This window comes from Lipophrys pholis, assembly GCF_963383615.2.
Source record: "Lipophrys pholis genome assembly, chromosome: 17".
In the NCBI taxonomy this organism is placed as follows: Eukaryota; Metazoa; Chordata; class Actinopteri; order Blenniiformes; family Blenniidae; genus Lipophrys; species Lipophrys pholis.
In genome coordinates, this window is record NC_137643.1 from 7,622,772 (window position 1) to 7,644,478 (window position 21,707).

The 21,707-nt window shown below is 42.4% G+C and overlaps 1 protein-coding gene across 2 annotated transcripts in view; it reads left to right on the forward strand.

The window, feature by feature from the left end:
* Positions 1 to 1,321: 1,321 nt before the first annotated feature.
* osbpl10a (oxysterol binding protein-like 10a) overlaps positions 1,322 to 21,707 on the forward strand; it is a 65,124-nt gene continuing 44,738 nt past the window's right edge. The window contains exons 1-2 of one of the 2 annotated variants that reach the window (XM_080484883.1): positions 1,322 to 1,834; positions 13,800 to 13,975. In XM_080484883.1, coding sequence (XP_080341009.1) covers positions 1,581 to 1,834; positions 13,800 to 13,975 — 430 coding nt within the window. In that variant the 5' untranslated portion in view covers positions 1,322 to 1,580. The remainder of the gene's footprint in view (positions 1,835 to 13,799; positions 13,976 to 21,707) is intronic. The other variant, XM_080484884.1, reaches the window with a different exon arrangement.

The window sequence follows — 21,707 nt, forward strand, 5'->3', positions numbered from 1 at the left end:
AAACTCACGTGTGCATCGGGAGAACATGCAAACTCTCACAGAGAAGCCCCTTGCTTGTTGATTCTGTATCACTGCTGTGAAGGGTGAGAGCCAACCGCTGCAACATAAATAAATGGCTTATCACCTCTAATGGAGAATTCTGGTTGAATTGTAGACAATAGAGGGAACGCCCAAGGCCCAGAGAAGCTTTAAATCTCTCGTGATCAACAGGGGAAAAGTAGTGGACAACCTGGTTCTCACTGTCTGGAATCCAAGAACTTTGACTGCAGGAAGTCGTAAAACTAACTGGCATGACTCAAACTATGAAGGTTGATTGAGCAAAATGTGGCTTAAGCACAATAAATGGTTGTACGAACATTATGCTTATCCATAGTGTGTTGCATTGTCTGATTGCATATGTTGATATTTTCTTCAGAATTAAAAGTGTACCATGAGCCAGCAATGCCTTGAGACACATTTTTTTTGAAAGACGCTTCTTTTTATTTGGTGGACCTCTAAACTCAAATGGTAAAACACGTATAATGGACAACAAAACAATTCAAATGGATAAACAAAATGCAAAAAAAAAAAAAGAGCCAACTACTAGAAATAGTCAATAGACAGTTTCATTTCATTTTTATTTTATTTGGGGAATATGCTCAAAATCAATATCAAGTCAACAGTGCACACCATATGACCAAAGCTATTTCACCACACAAACAGTGAATGACTACAGCAGAACAATATAATCATGTTGCATGTCTGAAAAGGAGTGGGAAGAAGTACAACTCATGAAATCCCACCCCTTCTCCATGAATAATATATAATCTTATTTAGCTTCCACTTATTTAATAATCGATTCATTTAAACATGTTAGAACTATTAAATTAAGACAAATTATCTCATGAAAAGGTTTCAATAAGTTGAACAAATAAATATTTGGGACAATGAGAAAAAAATAAAAATTTAAATAAAAAGAGCCAATGTATAGTTATGAATAGTAAGGTAGACATTGAAGTCAGAAACTTCATGAATGCAACCTACAATGCAGTTTTATGTCAACATGGCAAAACTACATATAAGATTCTATGGGGATCATTTATCCTCGTTTTAGAGGTTAAGCAATTTTTGTGGCTGCAGACATATTATCATTGTAGTGAAGAAGCAAAGCAGCTCCTGGTTTTCCTGCTGCAGACTAAAACATGAGTCATCCGAGGTTTTTCCTGCATTTGGGAGACTTTTTTTTTTTTTTTTGGAGTGATGATGTGTCTAACAGGACCGTATTGTAATATCCGGGGGCAGGTCCACGGTGGAGAGGGGGAGTGTCTGCGTCCTGCTCCCCCTTCCTAGTAGGAGCGAGGCTGGAGGAGGAGGAGAGCCGCACACTGCGGAGGAGCATGTACGCTCCCTCACGCGCACAGAGACGCTCCGAACAGCGGCGCGGCGCAGCCGGCGCGTCCCCGCAGCCTGCGCGTTAAAAAAAAAGAAAAAAAAAGAAAAGTCCCGCAGACACACACCGAGAGATCCACCGCAGCTGCCGCTGCCTGTGGTGCATCTGTATCCCCTCCTCCTCCTCCTCCTCCTGTCGTCCCGTCGCCAGGATGGACAAGACGCTCTGCAGTCCGCATCCCGGGACCACCAGGACCAACTCCCCCGGCTCCGCGTCCAGGAAGTCCGGCGTGCGGAGCGCGTCGCACAGCCCGGGCTCCGGCCCGGGTGGAGCGGCGGGCAGCCGGGGAAGTGTGCAGGGCAACAGCATGAATCCGCAGCAGCAGCAGCAGCAGCAGGCGAGGAAGAGGCAGCTGGAAGGAGTCCTGAGCAAATATACCAACCTGATCCAGGGCTGGCAGAACAGGTGAGCGCAGCGCGTGCAAGTAGAGAGACACTGAGAGAGAGGGGGGGGGGGGGATAGAATGGGTTCACTTTCGGTTCAGGTGTTGTTATTTGCCCCGTCCACGTTGCACTTTTACCACCACGTCACGAGTAGGAGGAGGGGGAGGAGGAGGAGGAGGAGGAGGAGAAGAGGGGCTTGAAGAGGGGCTTTAAAATCACTAGGCCTGAGATTTAACTACTTTACTCTCAGCTGCAGGGTAAACAAACCCCTAATAGGATGGAAGTAACGGAATACTCGCGTTACTGTGCTCGACTAGTATCTTTTGGTGTTTGTTGGGAGTATTTTTATCAGGTATGTAACTTTGTTTACATCTTTTTATTTTTTATCAAGTCTGATACTTTATCAAATCAGCCCAACTTTGAATTTAGATTCAAACCATTTGATGGGATTACATTATTTTACTGAGAAAAACTTTCTTCCTGTCACATACTATATTGTTTGTTTGAGAAAGTTATATTGGATGTATAGTCATTCAAGCAAATTGAATCAAATGGCTGCTTTTGTCAAAGTAGTTTAAATTGAGTTTGAAGCTAATTCATACCTGAGTTTCTCAATGATTTGTACTTTCATTTGAATATATTTCCAACAACTCTATTTTTAACTTTACTAAGAGTTCAATTTAAGCAACATAGCAGCAGTTGTACCTGAGGGAATGTTTTGATCACTCTCTCCACCTCTGTTTAAATCCGGTATGTATTGGAATCTTGATGTTTTGAATCATTCTTGGTAGTAGTCATAGGAAGTGGAGTAAAAGGATGAGAATCAGTGTTAAAGATGCAATTAATCTGATCGTATGTCAGTTAGTAATTTGATTCATTGAAAAAATGTTCCAGAAGTGTGTGTGTGTGTGTGTGTGTGTGTGTGTGTGTGTGTGTGTATATATATATAATTGTTTATTGTATCCACAATATGTCCATTTGGGTTTTCAACTCAAGAAAATCAATCTGATGTATTTTCAACTGATTTGCCCCAGGACCTGTAAAAAGGCTGAAATCGACACTTCCTCCTTTCGCTTGCAGAATCTGCCTAATCTTTAGTTCTCTTGGCATATACGTGTATTTACCTCATGCCAGGTTGTTGCATTTGCTCTTACATGTTGTTGTGTTTCTTGCCATGTATTGATATTTCTCTCATATCCCGTGATTCTTCGATATTACTTGAGCGCCACCGCTGCAGCCGCACTCTAATGAAGAACAGGATACGCCGGCAACAACTGTCGAGATCACAGCAGTGCATTATTGTGCCACTGTACCTCATGCAGCATTGATGGGCTCGCTCCCTGCTGTGTCTGATTTACTTAACTCAAACACCGAGAGAGAGAGAGAGAGAGAGAGAGAGAGAGAGAGAGAGAGAGAGAGAGAGAGAGAGAGAGAGAGAGAGAGAGAGAGAGAGAGAGAGAGAGAGAGAGAGAGAGAGAGAGAGAGAGAGAGAGAGAGAGAGAGAGAGAGAGAGAGAGAGAGAGAGAGAGAGAGAGAGAGAGAGAGAGAGAGAGAGAGAGAGAGAGAGAGAGAGAGAGAGAGAGAGAGAGAGAGAGAGAGATCTTGGATTGAGAGAGAGAGAGATCTTGGATTGAAATTACAGCTCAGGCCTGCACATGTTGTGAGCCACATACGATTAATCTGATTGTGTCTCCCCTTTTCTAGAGGAGGAGAAAGTATTTTTCAGTCAACATGAATTATGCAGAGTTTTATTTATTTATTTATTTTGCCGCTTCAGTGTGATCAACAATAAAATGAGTCCCAGAGATAGAGCAGACCGTGAGTGTCCCATTGTGGCTGTAGCAGTGCTGCAGAGCGGAGCAGTGCTTGCTGTATGGCGGTGTGTTTATGCGATCTGGGCTGGGAGCCAGTGCATGTGAGAGGAGGGTGGGGTACAGTGAGGCAGAGGTGGAGGGAGAGAGCCACTGCTCCCTGCTTTCCCATTAAACTGACAGGCAGATGATGCACTGAGCGGCGTCTTGATGCGCCGCCCGCAGGAATACCTGGCTAATAAAGAGGCGCATGCTCGTTTGAATGAGAATAAAGTGAGGTCATGCTGATTAGAAGAAATCAAAAGTTCTGTGCGATGTCCTCGTGGGATTAGTTTCAAACGCAGAGAAGTGAGCAGATATGATAGGGCTGATTGTGAAAATGTTTTTTTTATTTTTTTTTATTTAAGAGGACTTTTTGCCACCTGACCAGTTTCAATTTCAAGGGGAAAGAAAGGCAAAGGTGTAGCTTTTCAAGGTGAGATTCCTCGCAGCGTGTTGACCTTGAGCTGAGTAATTGTGTGGACACACAGCGAGCGCTGACCCAAGCATCCTGAAAATGTAATTCAACACTGGGAAGCCTGTTTCTGTGCAATCGGATCAGACGAGGCCTCTGTTCAGACCTCAAAAGTACCCGTTTGCCTCAGTTTTAACCAAGTTCCACCGCTGCTGGTTAGTATTAATACCTTTAACTCACTAATTATGAGAGAGGTTGTATAGTAAGAAATAATTCCGAATTTACAGCTATAATAATGCAGGTGTTCTCAAAGTTTTGATAGCTGAGGGCCAATTTAGGAACCCGACATTGGACTGAAAGCCTCCAAAGAAAATAAATGGATAAAACAGACAAAAAAAAAAAATCAATATCTAATAATTTAATGACCAGGTTGCATCTCTATGATTTACATTTATTGGTCTGCATTCAGTAATGTGCAATGAATACATTTTAATTAATAAATGAGCCTAAACCTGGCAAAATGTACACAAAATCCAAAATAAGGTTTGTGCAGTCCGTTTGCAGAATATATGCTAAATGTTATTTTGAACGCACAGTCAGTTCCCAGAGTGGGGAAATTCTAAAACGCTGCGACGTCACCTAACAACCACAACAATGGTGGACGACATGCTCCAGGCAGAGCTGCAGAAGCTACTGACACTAGTATAAGTTTAATCGGGATTGGAGCAGGAGCATAGACCTTTATAACTTTAGTTATATAGAGGCCTATGAGCAGGAGTCTCCTTCTATATTTCTATGTGCTCCATGTCTTCTTCTGTGTTTTTGGTGTATTTTATGAGTCACAGCACCCCTATAGGCCAGACCTGTAATTACTGCTTATCCCTATACCTATCGCCTATATATACCAAAGACCACGAGACTGAGAATCATCCTTTCAAAGCAATGCAAGAGCTGGTCCAGAGCTGTAGTTTATTGCGTGTCGGCAGAAATGAATGAGGATGAAGAGATTTGAGAAACTTTGTCCGACTCGTCGCCGCGTAGTGTTGGAGCTGATCCCAGCTGATAACCGCTGAAGGCAGAGTACACATCAGTTTATAACAGACTGTCACATCAATTTATAAGCAGCAATCCAGCTGAAATGCTTGTTTATGAAATTTGGGGGGGAAAAATACCTGAGAACATCCAAACTCCACACAGAAAAACCCCAAACTAAATTCAAACAAGGTGTATTTTCTCTCCTGCAACATGAGCTGAAATCACTTTTTGTTTTTGTTTTATAGGGACTTGAAAAATAAACTTGTCTATAGTGGTTTAAGTGAAATTTAGTTCATTGCTAAGCCTATTGTATTTATTTGTTATTTAACGAGGTCATTGCAGGATCTCTTTTTCAAGGGAGCCCTGATTTTATTGTTATATTAAATACTTCTTGCTCTTGTGAAAGGCAGACATTCATCTTAAAACTTTAGCGAAACTGGAGGATTTACCTTGGAAAAATATACATTTTGGGGCATAAGATTGTACACAGGAGTCAAATGATACAACAAATAATGCATATTTTATGAATTGGTTGTGATTTAAGTGGGTAACTTTAAAACCTGCAATTATCACAGCATGTTTTTGTCATATATTCCAACACAATGGAGATTTATTTTCAATGCAACTCATTAATGATTCTTTTTATTGGGATATTCTGCTCCTATCGTTTACCCAAAATAACTTCCCAACTTTCATTTCCACATTGTTTTTTTTGAACGTGACATTTCCCGCTGAGCATTAATGTTATTTCTGTCTTGTAGTATGACCATAGGGAGGAAAAAACTAATGTCCCAATAAACTTAAAATACCAGCAGATAACTCCCATAATTAAAACTACCTCACGTTTAATTAAACATGGCACACAAGAGATGCATCAGGTTTGAATTCTGGGCTCTTGAGGTTTAAACGTTTGTTTCCATGACTTCACGCATTGTGACTTAATCTAGTTTTATGGTTCCCTGAGCCTATAAAAGTTTTAGTTGCCGTATATGATGCCCTCATAAAGCTGTATCAGGTTTGTACCAGAGGTGGACGTAGACACGTAAAACAGGTTGAACTGGTTTGAAGAAAATCAAGGTGAAGAAGGTTAGAAAACGAAAGCTTAGTGTTGCATGAGGGTCGGAGTGGAAAAATCACATGTAGTGGTGGACGAACCTTCGTGCAAAGGCTGCGCTTCGTGCTCCCTCTCACTTCCCCAGCGTGGTTTTATTTCAGATATAGAAATGTACGAAGGAGACATGCTGCTCCGGCTGGAGTGATTACAGCTGTCAGTCACGTTCTGGTCTTCATCACACGCACAAACACGCTGTGTTTGGCAGGCTGTGACGTGGTGGGCAGCAGACCTGAGTGGAGCTAATTCTGCCTCAGTGTGGGCGGCCATGTGCCAGCGTGAAGGGCTGGTATGGTGTGTGAGTGTGTGCGTGTGTGTGTGTGGAGAAAGGAAATGTGTTGTGCAGCCGGTTTCTTACTGTCTGCACGGACATATGCACTGAGAACCCCCCCCAATGATTGTGAAAGAAGACAATGTCTGTGTTATGTTTGACCATCGGTTCTCTTGTGTGTAGGATAGAGGACTGAAATAAAGACAGACTGCATAGAGGAGATGTGAAACTGCAAATAATACAAAATCTCCAATATGTTTTTAAACATGATTGGTTGACACTGATCAAAAGACAATATCGAGGTGTAAATAACAAACAGTAAAGAAGTTAAAAAGTATTCAGAAAGTTTTGATTGATTTTTTTTTTTTTATATATATATTTTCAAAGCAATTCAGTCTACATTTATCTCATACTGTCTGTCCAGAACTGACAGACTTTATCCTGCTGTGAATGAATCCGAAGAATAAATATTGTATTTCTTTGTGCGTCAGCCTTTGTTGTGTTGTGTGTTGCTTGGCTCAGTGTGATGGAGGCTGTTTCAGGAGGTTAGGGGGTGTAATTGTGCTGCGATCATAAGGGAGGGCAGAAGTCTCATAAGACAACTGGGAAGTGACGAGACAGACACACACTCATTCACACTCGCACACTGGATAATCTAAAGATGAAAACATGCAGTCTCCACTGCAATATGAATCTTTTATCTCCTGGTTGTGTATTTCATAGATCTATCATCACAGGTTTGGTTCCAGGTTTGGATTGGAGGGTCTTTCTGTGGGAAGTTTGCGTGTTGCATTGTTAAACGTGTCTGGGTTCCTTAGAAAAGTCGTCGAGAGTTGGTCTATAACTTCTCTGGAAAGTCTGACCAACATGGTCCCCGTCTCCATGGCAACGCTGTCAGTCAGCTGCATGGTCAGCGATCGTTGATCCGTCGAGACGTCTGATGAAGGTCACCCGTTCAGATCTGAGCGGACTGATGAGAGTCTGATCCTCCTCAGAGCAGGAAGAGGACCCAGAGTTACCATTTCCATTCTGGCAGATTTAAACCGGTACATTTAGGATCATACACTTGGATAAAGTATCTTGGATCTTACAGTTTAATGACCATTTGTAAAAACAAACAACACTTTTTTATAGACGCGAGTCATTTAATCCACTGCTGTGATTTTTATTTGTTTAATATAATTACCTTTACAACAAAAGGCTTTGATAATGTGATTAAAGTCCTGAGTGGTTGTTGAGGCGCTCACACCACACAATGCGAGTGTAAAAGAAGCTTAGCAAGATCGCGTAAACAGAAAAACCTTGTTGAGGAATTGAGACCCTTTTCAGGTGAGTTGTTTTGAACGTGTGGCGCAATCTTCATGTGCGTCACCTCAGTGTTTCTCCACCCTTGTGCACGATATTAAGCTGTGAATATTAATGTTGTTATTGTCATTGACAGAAGAGCTTTTCTTGCTTTTGTTGATTTCTTGCATTTTCCTATAATATGTTTAGTTAAATGATCGTAGGTTTTTCTTTATCCAGTGGTGTAGTGGATCACACTCTTTAGATATTAAGCCTCAGGTTTGTGTTGGAGCTTGCATGTTATCTCTGTGCATATGTGGATTTCAATGGGGCTGCAGGCTTGAGTATGAATGTGTGTGTGTCTTGTGAGGACTGTCCAGAGAATATCTGCTTTTAGTGATAGTCAGCTGAGATCAGTTGCAGCTCCTTGCTGCCCTGAATTACATAAATCACTATCAAAGATGGATGGATGATATAGAAGATGGATGGAACGTTCTCTTTTCTCTGCTTCAGTCCATCGAGCTCGTAACCCCTCAGTGATTGCTGCCTGTGTACACAGGCGTGCACACACACACACACACACACACACACACACACACACACACACACACACACACACACACAGTTGCTATATAGTAGAACTCATCTGCTTAATGCTGCACTCGAAGAAGTGAGAGTCCATTTCAGGATTAATAACTTGACATTATGCAGACTTGGGGCTTCCCAGACTGAACAATCAGGCTGCCTCGGTTGTAACTTACACACTAATACACACTCAGGATTTCTATAGCATGTCTAGCAGGGGTATAAAAATACTCTGCCAAGACATCTGGCCTTTTGTTACGCAGGCAGACAATTGTGTAATGTCTGCCACCATTCACCTATTGGGAGCTTCTGTGTTTTGTGAGACAGTGCCGGGGTTCCATCAGCTGTGCGCTTTTCCTTTAATGATGGAGGTATTGTTTCTTGACATCGGCGTATGCTGCGGATTGTAAATGCTTCAAAGCTGGTTTCCACGGTGATGATAGTGGGGACATGTAAGAAAAAAAGAAAAAAAAAAGACCTCAGATTCATTTGAGAACTGCAGTTCTCACAGGTTTTGTTTTACTCAGCACATATTTCTCTGTTTTTAAGTCTCTGGCTTGTGTTTGTGGTGCATGTGCAGGCTTTCCAGTGATCAGACACGAGGCAGCCTGCAGCCCTCTCTGCAGCTCTCTGTATGAAATGAGGCTGCGTGCATTGTTACGTTTCCCATGCCGCCTCCTGAACCTGTGTAATCTGGAGCGGACAGCGGGGTGTGGAGAACACCGTGAGGGATTGGATCGTGTCTTTGCAGATGTGCTCAGTGGAAAGCAGCGCCGCTGTGCTGCTTTGATCAAAGCTGTGAGTCGGGATGGTGCGGCTCCCGTGGGCGTCTCTGCGGTGGGAAAATTCGGAGTTGACTCATCTTCCGCTGACCTCTTTTAGGAAGTCCTATAAAAATAACAAAAAAAAAAAAAAGACAGGTTTGAGTGAACTATTTCAGGTAGTTTCTGTCTCTTTAATAACTCCACACTGTCCTCACTGCAAATTTAAAGCTACTGAACCTTGTGTTATGATTTGTGATCAATTCCTAATTTTATTTTGTAATATTTCCTGTAATACTGTGGCGGTGCCTCACAGGGAATATTCCAGATTAGGGTCTAGAGTAGATGGGTCGTTCTGTGTGGAGTTTGCATGCTCTACATGTGCACATGTGGATTTTCTGGACTCTCGTGTTTTTTCCTGTGGTGGACTGTCAAAGTTTAAGTTACAACGACCAGTGAAAGGGTTTAAATCTGGTTGATTTTAGTTTAACTCAGTGAGTATTTTTCAGTATTTCAGTTGTTTGTTTACTTTGTTGTTGTTTTTTTGTTATTTTTGGATGATTTCTATGCTTCTCCAACCACCAGGAACAAAATAATCTAGAAGGCATGAAGCGAGATTCAATCTGTTAGCCAACTAGCGCAGATTAACGGTGAAACATGGCAGTTAAGTCAGTGTTCTGCTATATCATATTGCACATGTTGACATGACGCTTATGGTATATTTGCGATATTTCAGTCTGTACAGTGGTGAATTGTCATGTAATACAACATTACGATCATTCTATGCTGACATGACATCCTTATATGCCACAATAAGAATCATTATAGTATATATCGTGAATTTCACGCTCTTCTCCTGCCAGTGAGCAGAGTTGAATCGCCACGTGCTTCCCTTGGAGCGTTTTTAGAAATTAACTGACAACGGCGACGAAACGCAAATTCTGCTGACGAGTTATTTCCGGCGTGCTAAAGGCATCAGGAAATGACGGCATTTCTGTTGACGCACTCCACTAAGCTCTCTTTTCCAGTGTAATTATTGTTTTGGTAGTGATTTATATAAACGATAAACGGTAAGAAATGGATTTGGACCGGAGAACTCTTTGTAGTTCCAGGAGTCAGCTGAAAGCCAGGATAGCTTTGATGAAACATCAAAGAAGACGGGATGTGTCTATAACGTGTTGAGGGATGCATGTGAATCAGAGGAGTGCCGGTATTTATGTGGAGCGATGACAGACAGAAAATGCGGGGAACCTTTGAAAATAAATGTTAATATTTGAATGTTAATACAGATTAAAATGTAAACAATATTCAAATCAATACACACGTATTTGTTATCTATACATACAGTAGGACTTATATATTTTTATATTCTTTTTTCTGAATAATTATTGAATATTTGTCAAATAAATGACATTAATTGATAAAAAAAAAATGCATGTATCTAATATCTTCTTTTGCGTCCGCAGTAGATAAGACCAACATCAATGTTCATTGTCGATGCCTCGTCTCTGTTCAGCCTGTTTGTAAAGGTGAAAAGTTCACCGCGAGCTGAGTGTGTATGTGTGTTCCCGCCTGTCGTGGTGATGCCAGCAGCACTTGGACACCAGAGGCCCAATATCAAGGCCAGCGTGGCTCCATTTATCATGTTAAAGCTCGACACTGTGGCTCTGCGGCAGCGGCGAGACCGCCCGGAGGGGTCAGCGGTAAAAGCCTCCATTGTGCTGACGGAACAGGGGATAAGACTTCACACTGCGTGTGCGTGGTGAACATACAGCGGGAAAGAGACGGAGCTGGATGGAGACTGACGCAGGCAGGTTTCTCCCCGGTCGACATAAATCACCCACTCACCTGACAGAGGGGTGCGGAGAGGGGGTGGGCCAGGCTGTGATGGTGGATCAATTTTCAGATAGCAGCATTGTTCTGCATCCTCTCTGGGGAATTACGAGGCTTTACAGAAAAATGCCTCCTGTGATAGCAGAGCGCACGTGAATGGGTGAAATTGACAGTGCAAAGTGCTTTGAGACAGCCGGAGCAGCGTAGGCAGTGTAGGGATAGATATCCATTTAAAAACATTTGACTAAGAGGGAAAAGTTCATGCTTTTGTCAGTTATTTCTACACTATTGACAAGTTTAAGCGTCATTCAAATTTCAATCGTGATAATTATGGCATAGTAAATAATATAATCTCAATATTCAGATATTCAATATTCTTCTTTTCCATGAGTTTGAAGCTAAAATGATGAAGAAGAAAAAAAAACAGCCCCTTTTTCATTTCTTTGCAATAAGTCTGATATACGATTGCAATCAAATATTTTGAAATCCCTTCCTATATTTATTGATATTAATAGTGTATTTGAATTCATTGTTAAATCATCATAAACTATGAACCATGATAAAAGTGTGTTTTCTTTTTTAAATGTATTTGATCTAAATATTAAAAATAATACAAGAAATCAAATATGCAACCAAAAATGATAATTTTTCATTTTAACATGTGGAACTTTAGTCCATTTGTAGGGGTTGAGGTCAAGTTAATTTGTTTGATCATATTATTATATGTGTAGTATTTTCGTATATTGTAATAGATATCTTTAATCATGTTAAAATCTGTAAACCTTTATTCATCTGGTTTGGTCTGTTTTGCCGCCGCCGGTCATGACCTGTCACGCCAGTTGGTTCCATCTCGTCCAAGTGAAATTAACCTGAAGCTGATTTAAAATGTTTGTGTTTCATGTCCAGCCTGAACAAAAGCGTAGATCTGGATCCCGCCCCTCCTCAACCCTGCTCTCCTGGCATCAGTCGACTCTCTGATGGGCTCAAACTGGACGCGATCCACCTTCTCTGACATGTGCCAACCAATCAAGAACAACAGATTACAACTATGACATCATGTCAGATAACATAAGGCTGGGGATTTCCGGGGAAAAAAAAAAAACCCTAAACTGAGCCAGCCAGCCAATGTGGCAGAAACTGTGAGTTTGTATGAATGTGTCAGAACAACAACCAAATGTGAATCATAACATGACGGTATTTTAGAGATACCTTTTAGCCAGTGTAGAAAACAAGGTTTTTTAGAGTGAAGCTGTTGATTTTTTTAAATACATTTTTTGTGTAGATGTCAAACATTAAGCAGCAGAGAGGAAAGATTAGCAGGAAAAATATGAGCTGTATTAAAGTGGCTGGTGGATTGATCCTGAGCTCAATTCAACTGAAAAGCTTTCGCATGGGAAATGTGAATTTATAGAAATCAGATTTAAAGCTTCTTCAACGGAGTGGCAGAAAGAAGCAGCCTGCAGGTTTTACATACCGAAGATATTCAGAGGTTTTTATCGTCTCCAAAGTTTCAGCAAACAAGAATTAATGAAGGGTGATGTTGACTGTGGCACTGCTTGACTATTTTTCTAACCTGGGAAGTAGGTGGGAGTGGTTTTGTTCCGGGTTTGTCCAAATTTGTGTGTTGGTAAACAGGATTCTGAAGATATTGGCGATAGATAAAGATCTCGATACTGAAATGACGACTCAACATATTGAGTTTATATAACCCGTCTATTTTGCTGAGAACAAAGAAATATGAATTTGCTAAGCCAAGGGCTAGTAGAGGGTGTGTTTGTCGGGGTTTTGACTTTCCTGTAATGTTTTTGGAGTGCGAGTTTTGAAAGTGGGAGGACACAATCTTGGGAACTTGTTTCGTGAAGCTCACAATGTCTTTCCACACAGTTTTTATTGATCACGAGGCTCTGGAGATACCAGCTGACTAGAAATCAGCGGTCCACATTTCCTATGACACCGGCCCGTTAGATGAAGTGGACGGGTCCAGATACTGTTCAGTCTTCTTCTAAAAGCGAGACATCATGGCGATAAGAAGGAGCCGCAGCCGTGTGCTGATCGATATTGCCTCTGTAATCGGGGCTTGTTAAGTGGGTCAGTGTCGGAGGGGAAAATAGAGGAGTGAGATCCAGAGCCGCTCTGAAACCACGGACAGGGCAAGGACTGCTGCCGTTACCTCGGGCCACCGCACGCAGACATGAAAAGGTTAGGCAGAGCCACCCGTGCTGAACTGTACGACCACAACAAAGCGCTAAGCGGAGCGGACAGACCGCTATCTTGAATGTCATATACGCTCGTCTGTGGCCACCGGAAATGAAATGTGTCTGCCTCCGTGTGTCTCGGCCAACGGAGAGCTTCGAATCTCCCGGCCGGCGATGGACGAGGCCGAGATTCAATTATGCGGTGATTGAATGTGATTCATTAATCACAAAGGGGAAAATGTGGGGTTTAATTTCCACGCCTGGAGCTGCAGGCGCTGCACAAGATGACCGCTCTAATCGCCACCTTGAGTAATTTGAAATGGAGCTCGCCGGGCTGCTGTTAGTGAGATCAGCTGTTAATGTCCACGGATGGGAGAGCGGAGCCGTGGTGAATAATATCCCGCAGGTATCTTTGCTTGGCAGGTGAGAAATCTGAGGATGTTGCGTGTTTTTATGGCGATTCTCTTTTGGCTCGTTTCTTTCTCTTTGCACTCTCACTCTCACAAATCTCCCAAAGTTTGTGTTGCGGGACATAAAAAAAAGTTCCAGTAGTAAACAGGATAATGAGCGCATAAAACAAAATGATGATGACGAGGATGATCTCCCTCTGCTTCATTACTGTACTCTCTCTTTTCCCTCCCTTGCAGGTACTTTGTGTTGGACCCGGAGCTGGGACAGCTGCAGTACTTCGTCAATGAGCAGGGAAAGAGCCAGAAGCCCCGGGGGTCCCTGCCCCTGATCGGAGCCTCGGTAACCACGAGCGAAGAAGCTCCCCACATGTTCATCGTAAACTCAGTCAATGGAGAGCTGTACAAACTCAGAGGTACGACCTCCAGGTGGTTCGATGAGGCCAAGAACAAACTGTGTGAAGTGTGTGTGGTAACTTTAGACTCGGTGAGAGTGCTGTGTGCATACTAATGTGATGGATGACTGGATATGGAGGGCACTTCAATGATGGAGGCTTTCCTCTTCAAGCAGCTTAAATTAATTCGTTTTTATTGTCTGAGAGATTCAACCCGACTAAAAAAGCTCCTTCACATTCAGTTTCTGATTACAGTAATGGAAAAAAAAAAAAAAAAAAGGCTGCACAGCTGCTGTCAATGCTGATATCTCCAGTGAAGGGCAGCTTTGTTACCATTACAACAAACTCCTGTTTACCGGGGGCGGAGGGGCTCATTCATCCTGAACTAACGCGGTTTAAGAAACAATAATATTAGCTTGTATAGTCTGGCCATAACTTTGCAGCTTGTCTTCACAAACCTGTAATTCCAACTTCATCGTCTGTCCATACGAATGTCTATGTGCTCGCCACTATACGAAAAACCGGAAATAAAAAAAAAAAAAAGCAGAAACGATGCGTTTTCACTTGAAACGTTGCCTCGTAAATTCTCGCGTGAAATGTATCATCAAATGCATGTTTTTGGACTGTGGGAGGAAAGTGGAGTATCTGGACAAGAAACCCACTGAGGCACAGGGAGAACATGCAAACGCTGCAAAAGAAGCTGCCCCCCAAGCTGGGGCTCAAACTCCACCTGAATCCGCACTAACGGTGTCTCTTTAAGAGCCGGTAGCTGGTCACTGTGCTGAAGGCCTGACCTGTATCCACCGGAGCGAGCGAGACTCCATGTTACTGTTGCTCCACTTGAGCTGCTGGAATGCCCCCTTTCACTCCCGAGGGGGAGGATATCAGAATAACTTGGCCTATATTCCCCGAATAACTCAGTGATCCAGTGAATCGAGCTTAGAGGAAACAATGATCCCACAGAGCACAGGAGGAAAAAGGAGAAGTTGGGTCGTGTTGCTTGTGGGATTGAAAGAGTTTGCTTCTGTTTCCGGCCTGAGGGCGATGCGAGAATCATCAGGAATCTCATTGAGAAAATAAATCATAGCTTCAGACGGCAGCAATTACAAAAAAAAATGTTTTGTGAGGAAATTTCAGGCGGAATCGCAACATCTATAGATAAAAACGCCAACTACCAAACAGCAGGGGACATAATGGCTCCGATAAGGGTCGGCCGACACGCCTGTATCTGGTATCAGTTACCATGAAAAGCCCCCTCCTCGAGGATCGGACAGAAAGTGAATCATTTTTCAGTTCTTCCGGTCACGCTGGAGAGCTGCGTATAATCTTTCCACCGGTCTGAACCCAAAGCCTTAAATGCCACCTTTATTCTCCATTTATTATAACAAGAGAGCTTTGAAGGAGCTTTCTTATCTGTGAAACGAAACACTGGAAATACATGTGACCTTTCACACAGCTTTGAGAGTAACCTGAGGGTTTTTTCGGGCCTCCCGCCCAGACGAGGACAGTGTTGTCATTGTTGGGGAAACTGCAGGGACCCGTGTTTGGTTATTGAGCAAAGGCGAAGAGCAACGGGAATTTAATCACGTCTGAATGTTCAGGTGGAAAATTAAACCATTCGTCAAGCAAAGGAAAGGGTCAAACTGCCTTCAGCAACGAATGGGCTCATTAGGCTGCCTGACATCGTCTCGATCAAATAGTACAAAGTAATATTTTTAAACCCTCGTCTGTTATCTTGTTTTTGTTTAGTTGTCACTGTTTGAGTGTGTGTGAGAGGAGACGCTCCATTCTTCTGTGATTTAGATCCCGTATCGAACCAAAAGTAGGTCACTGCCACTGTGCAACAAGTTTGTCAAACATCAATCTTCTTCCTTGTGTTCAGCAGAACTCGATATAGTCTCAAGAGCTACATGAGCGAGTTGAATGAAAACCACTCCGACATTTATAGCCTCGATATGTAGTTTGAAGCCACTGCACCGTACGGACCAGTATTCCCAAATCCTTTGTGGGAACTGTCATGCAAGGTTAGATGGGTTGTGATTTCACCACCGTGTAAATGTTCTTGAGAAGTTATTGGTCTGACCCGCATGGCTTTGTTCTTTCCCAGGCAGGTCGGGCAAATTCCACTGATGGGTGCACACAAAGTATCGGTAGATAAAGAGAAAAGGACTTGCATGGTTGGCACTATTTCCAGCATTAAACAAACAATGGGCAAAATAAGTATTTATGGTGCTTTTAAAATCCAATAAGGCTCAAACAAATCGTTAGATGTATTTTAGAATTCTTTGTCAGAGTTCTAGAGAGAGAGAATCTCCAGTTTGAGGCGATTTGTTAATCACAGAGCCTCCAACCGAGTGTGGGTTTAATAGTTAATTATGTAAGTCAACTGTAATCATGCAGTGTTCGTCAGCTGTGAGATGAAGGTCATCCTCATCACAATGTGGCGATCATAGTCGAGGCTTGGATGAAACCATGTGTAAACAAGGCTTCTGCACTGTTTTTCCATTGGTTGTTGAGTAGCTGGAGGTGGCAGCTGTGTGGTGTAGTCAGTGGGCCGTGGTTCTAACTCGCAGGCTGTTGTTTTTCACACGCCTGTGACCGTGAACTCGACTCACTGCGCCGATCTGAAACCACAACCACACATCGTCATGATCTGATGTCTTGTGTCTTGAGACAGCGGAAGTTGCAGGCTGTGCCTTGACGTGAAAATATCAGTCACGCTCTTTACAAGAGGAGAATGACATGTAACCTACCCAACAACTTTTGTAGTTTTCATTTGAACACTTGTTAGTTTAAGATCTGTCGTTTCATGTCCAGAGTCCTTTGTTATTCGAGTCCTTCGCTCGCCTCGATTACTGCACAGTGACTGCAGTGTTCTCCTCCCGTCTTTAGACTAAATGGATGATGACAGAGAAGATTTGGTGTCTTTTACATTTGTAGACTTTCACACTTTATGGTATTCATATTTATAATAGGTCTGGAGGTAGGCCCTCCTGCCTCACAGTGAGAAAAACCCCTGGTTTTATTCTGGACCTCAGGTTCAGCCAGAGTTAAATACAGCCGTTAAGAAGATGGATGATTTATTAGCAACTTTATTCATTTACTTACACATAAAGATTTCAGGTTCTGCTTCCTCAGTCAATTTCTGTCACTTTAGTTCACATAAAGTGTTTTTATTCTGCTTAAATATGACATTCGAGTCTCCTTCTCTGTCCTGCATAGAAGATTAAAATGAACTGTGCAGCCATGAAAAAAGAGACGGAGCATCAGGGGAAGACATCTGAAGAATCAGTGAGTTGAAGCTATTAAAAACCAATTACACCTCCAGTTAAACCTGCCCATTTCTTTTTTTCAGTATAATGTCCTGTTTCAGTCAGAGGAATCAGAAGATGTAAATGTCATTGTGCTGTGGTGATGGAAAAAGCCCGGTTACTGTAATTTTCCTCCACCTTTTCCCGCTCCCGCCAGCCTGTCCATTTCCCTGAAAACACATGTTTGAAGTGCCTCGCTTGTAACATCTCCCTTCACTTTAATCAAATCTAACTGCTGGTCTGAGCACTAACCCTCAGACTGTCATCCTCATAACCGGTAACGTCCTCGACGACGCTGTGATTAAAACAGATGTAATTAGCTGATGCTGGTGGAGCAGTGATTGACTGGGAGCGGAGCTTCCTCTCTCGCTCTTTCAGTCCCTCACCATTGTTCCGATACTGCTCAGACGTCTCCCCGGGATGGATATTGACATTTAAATAAGACGCGCAGACTGAACCGGGTGTCTATTGTCGATCATTATAAATAGGCACACCGCCTACAGCTTCTCATTTTGGTGTCCGTCTCCTCCTTTTCCAGTACGAACCTCATCCATTCATCAAACGAAAACCAAGCCGGCGGCTCGTCACCTCCAGTTTGCAGCTTTTGTGACACGAAACCCGGTTTCGGTGTGTCGCGGCATGGGGTTATTCTCTCTAAATAAGAGCAGCACATCCTGCTCCCATCTAAGTGGCATCACTCACATCTGCATAAAAACAGGTGCGCATTAGCATCGGCCAACGTGGAGGCGGCTTCGCTAAATGCAGACGACTAATTATGTTTAATCACAGAAGAGCTCGTCAGAAACAGGGATGTCACGTGTAGACGCTCGCTCAGGCTCTGGGTAAATGCTACCTTCAGAGTGGCAGATTTCTGTGGAGGACAACATCGTGACGCCAGCAAGACGCTCGTTACTCGATTTTTTTATTTATTCTTTTTTGCTAAAAAAAAAGAAAAAAAGGCGGTTCAGTATCGGCGTTTCTGCATGAATGCTGTGTTTTTCCCCAAAGAGGCGAGCAGCCACTTGCAGAGCGAGCGCACGGCTCGAATGCTGCGCCGGTGTGAATGTCTAATTTTCTCCCGAGTTTCCTCTTCATTTAAAAAAAAAAAAAAAAAAAAAAAGGCCCTTTTGCTTCTCGTGGCTGTGGCACATGTCGACACTGCAGCTGATTGACAAGTGCAAATTGAATTCTGTCCACACAGAAATGCTTTCCGGGAGAATGTCAGGAAACACATAACCCCTGTCCGGACACAATAATCACAGGTGGCATCACACTTCCAGTATTTGATGGAATGAATATGCATTTATTGATTGTAGATTCAAATCCTAATCTTTATTCTCTCAACACAAACTAATAAGCTGTCTTGGCTATTTCTGACTTGCCATCAATAAACAAATGAATAAGTGTATGATTTCTTAGTGTTTTGGGATTATCACATCTAAATAACAGTGCTCTTTCTCTTTTTGGACCCAATTTTAACCAGACACAACTGTGCTAGGTTTGTTTTTCTGTTCCTGGCACAGGGCCAACCAGCAGATAACATGAAGAGAACTGCTTAGAAATAAATGTTTTAAATGAGCTTATAATGTTTTTTTTGTTAAAAAAAGAAAAGGGTTAAAAAGTCAACTTATCCAAGGTTGGTGTTCTAAATCCTCAGGAGGAGTTTTGCCGATTTATTTCATTCTGCAGGTAAAACTGTGGGACGTAACGAGGCTGTGCTTTCCAAACATCCACTGAAACGCCGACTGTGGAGGCGAGGGAGTCGCAAATACAGAGAGGCGGAGCTGTTTTGGGTTTTCTGATTTATTCTCCGTCGGTGTCAGGTCGGAGGCTGTGATGTGAGTTTCAGTGACGGCAGGCAACAAAGATAAGAATTGAGTGTACTGATCCTACCGTGGGGACTCTCCATAGGTGCAGGATGTCGAATATGAACAACACTCTGAAAATAGAATCCAGATATGGAGCAATGTTACACCTGAAACAAGTCCCGGTTGTGGAAAAGCTGCTTGTTCGTGCTGCGGCTGATCAATGCAGGTCAAAATAGTAACATGGTTCACATATTCTGAATATATTCAACTTAATATGAACAAAGACAAAGGAGAGAGGATCCATGTTGCGTTAAATGTGTTAATTTGATTTCACAGAATATTCGCTGCAGTGGAAGACACCAGGAGGCATCTTAAAATGGTTAAACATCAGATTTGCGGTTATTTAAAGAATATTATACTGTAATTTCAATAACATTGGTCTGAATGTGGCCCTTGAACTAAAACAGGTTGGACACTCCTGGTGTACACCTTGAAAGAGAATCCTTGTGGTGTTTTCCTCAGTTTCACCAACATCTTCAGAAAGCGTTCAAAGCTTCACTCTGAACATCCACCGGGCTGCTGCAGGCTCAGTGTGCCATTTCGCTTGTGATTTATTGGATTTGTATTCATGCGCAGCTCACTCTGGTTTTACCTGAGACTTGTTTTCTCAAAGAAACGTTTGAGGGTTTTTTTCTTTTCTTTTTGTTCGGCCTCATCGAACACGAAACATCAAGAGACTGAGACGCAGTGCTTGGATCCGAATGAATCCTGATCCCCCCGTCAGACTGGCGGCAGCGTCGGAGTTATGAACTGTAAATGATTCTCGCGGGTCTGATGTGTTTATTCATGCGAGCTGCTGTAAAGGCTTCGGCCGTTCCCCCGACGGACACTTTGGTGACGCTTGTAATTTCTCAGATTTCACAACAGCCTCATTTTAGTTTAATCTATTTCCACTGAACTGTGAACAGTGGAATATGAAGGGAAAGCACCTTCAGTCAGAATAAAGCCACTTTCAAATCAAACAGGAGTTTTATACCTGCTTTATCCTTTCTGTTATTGCGTCTTGGTTAGAAAACTGGATAAATAAATGTGCTTTTCTTTTTCTTTTTTTTTCTTCTCCTTTCTCCTTTTCCTTTTTTCTCAACGCCAGTTGAAGTTATGAAACCACCTCTGCTCACGACATCTGATCTTGATTGTCTGCATAACAATCCTGAAAGAAATCGTTAATATTTTACAGGTGTTATTGGACTTTCTGCTTCACTGGTGCTTCCTTGTGGGGTTTTTTTTTTCTGCTTGTTTGGAATAAACAACACTCAGTAAAGCTTATCAAGTGTGATTGTGAGGATGGGTCAGAGAGCAGAGGGTGACATTTAAGGACTCATTATAAAGTAAAAGAGAGCATGTCCTTGTACTCGGGTGCTATAATCACCTGAATTTAATCCTCGAGGATCAGAATGTCTAAAAAAAAAACGTAAAAATCTGACTTGTCAGCTTGTCTCGTCTGTTTGTGCTCCTCATCTTTACCTCGTGTGCCCCTCAGAAGTCCCTGTGCTGGAGTTATTACTCAGTGAAATGGGATCAGAAGGATATTGTTTGTCAGTGTGACCTGGAGGCAGACGGTCAGCACGTCTGCTTGTGTTGAGATAACAGGATCGGGGATGGCGGCGGGGGATAAAAACCCACGGTCATGCAGAAGAGGGTATCAAGCTGCTTCCTGTGCCGCAGATAGAATAAACTCTGCTGCTCCGTTAACTAATGTTCAGAGTGGCGCGGAGAGGTTCAGAGGTGAGACCTGCACCCAGGACATGGCTCACAAAGCAGCGGCATCAAATTATCAGGCAGAAAGTCGACAGCTCGAATCATCACAGATGAAATCGCTTCATCCATATGCAGAATCGTTCACTTTTATCTGATGAACTATGGCACAGTGTGAGAGGACAGAAGGAGCTTCCACCGCACTACCTGAGCTCCATTTGTCTTTGCTTCACGCTCTCTGCATCAAGAGAATCTTCCACAGAGAAGATTGACAGTACTTTATTGTCTTATTATCCGTCCATCTGTGGGTTGTGGGTAAAAAAATCATTAAGATGGATCATCTGGTTTTCCTATTATGGATTTGTACCATTTAACTATTGATTCTGACAAACAACATGTACATGTTAACATAGTTCTGTTAATACTGTTTGAAATAAATGATAGTGAAACAACAGTAGGACACATTGGGTTTTTTGAAAGATCAACTGCCTACAATTATATTAAGAGTTTACACTTTTATTACTGTCTGGTTGTATAACAGAATAATTTGACACTGAAGTGATGAAAGTTAACGGAACATGTAATTACAAATGATCGCATGACCTTTACGGTAACTTCAAACAAACAGTGGCTTTTAAAGAGGTGCTGAACGTTGGAAATTTAGCGTTACTATCTGACAATGAACATGACTTCTGCTTCACACTGCTCATAATAACACAAACATGTGTGACACGACACAAAAACTTCCACGGATCATATTTTAGATACTTTTCTTGCAAATCTCACATTATATTGTAGGACAACAGCACAAGATAAAAAAACATTGATTATATTGTGATATTTATCAATACTTTTTCAATTTCCATATATTTGATGGAA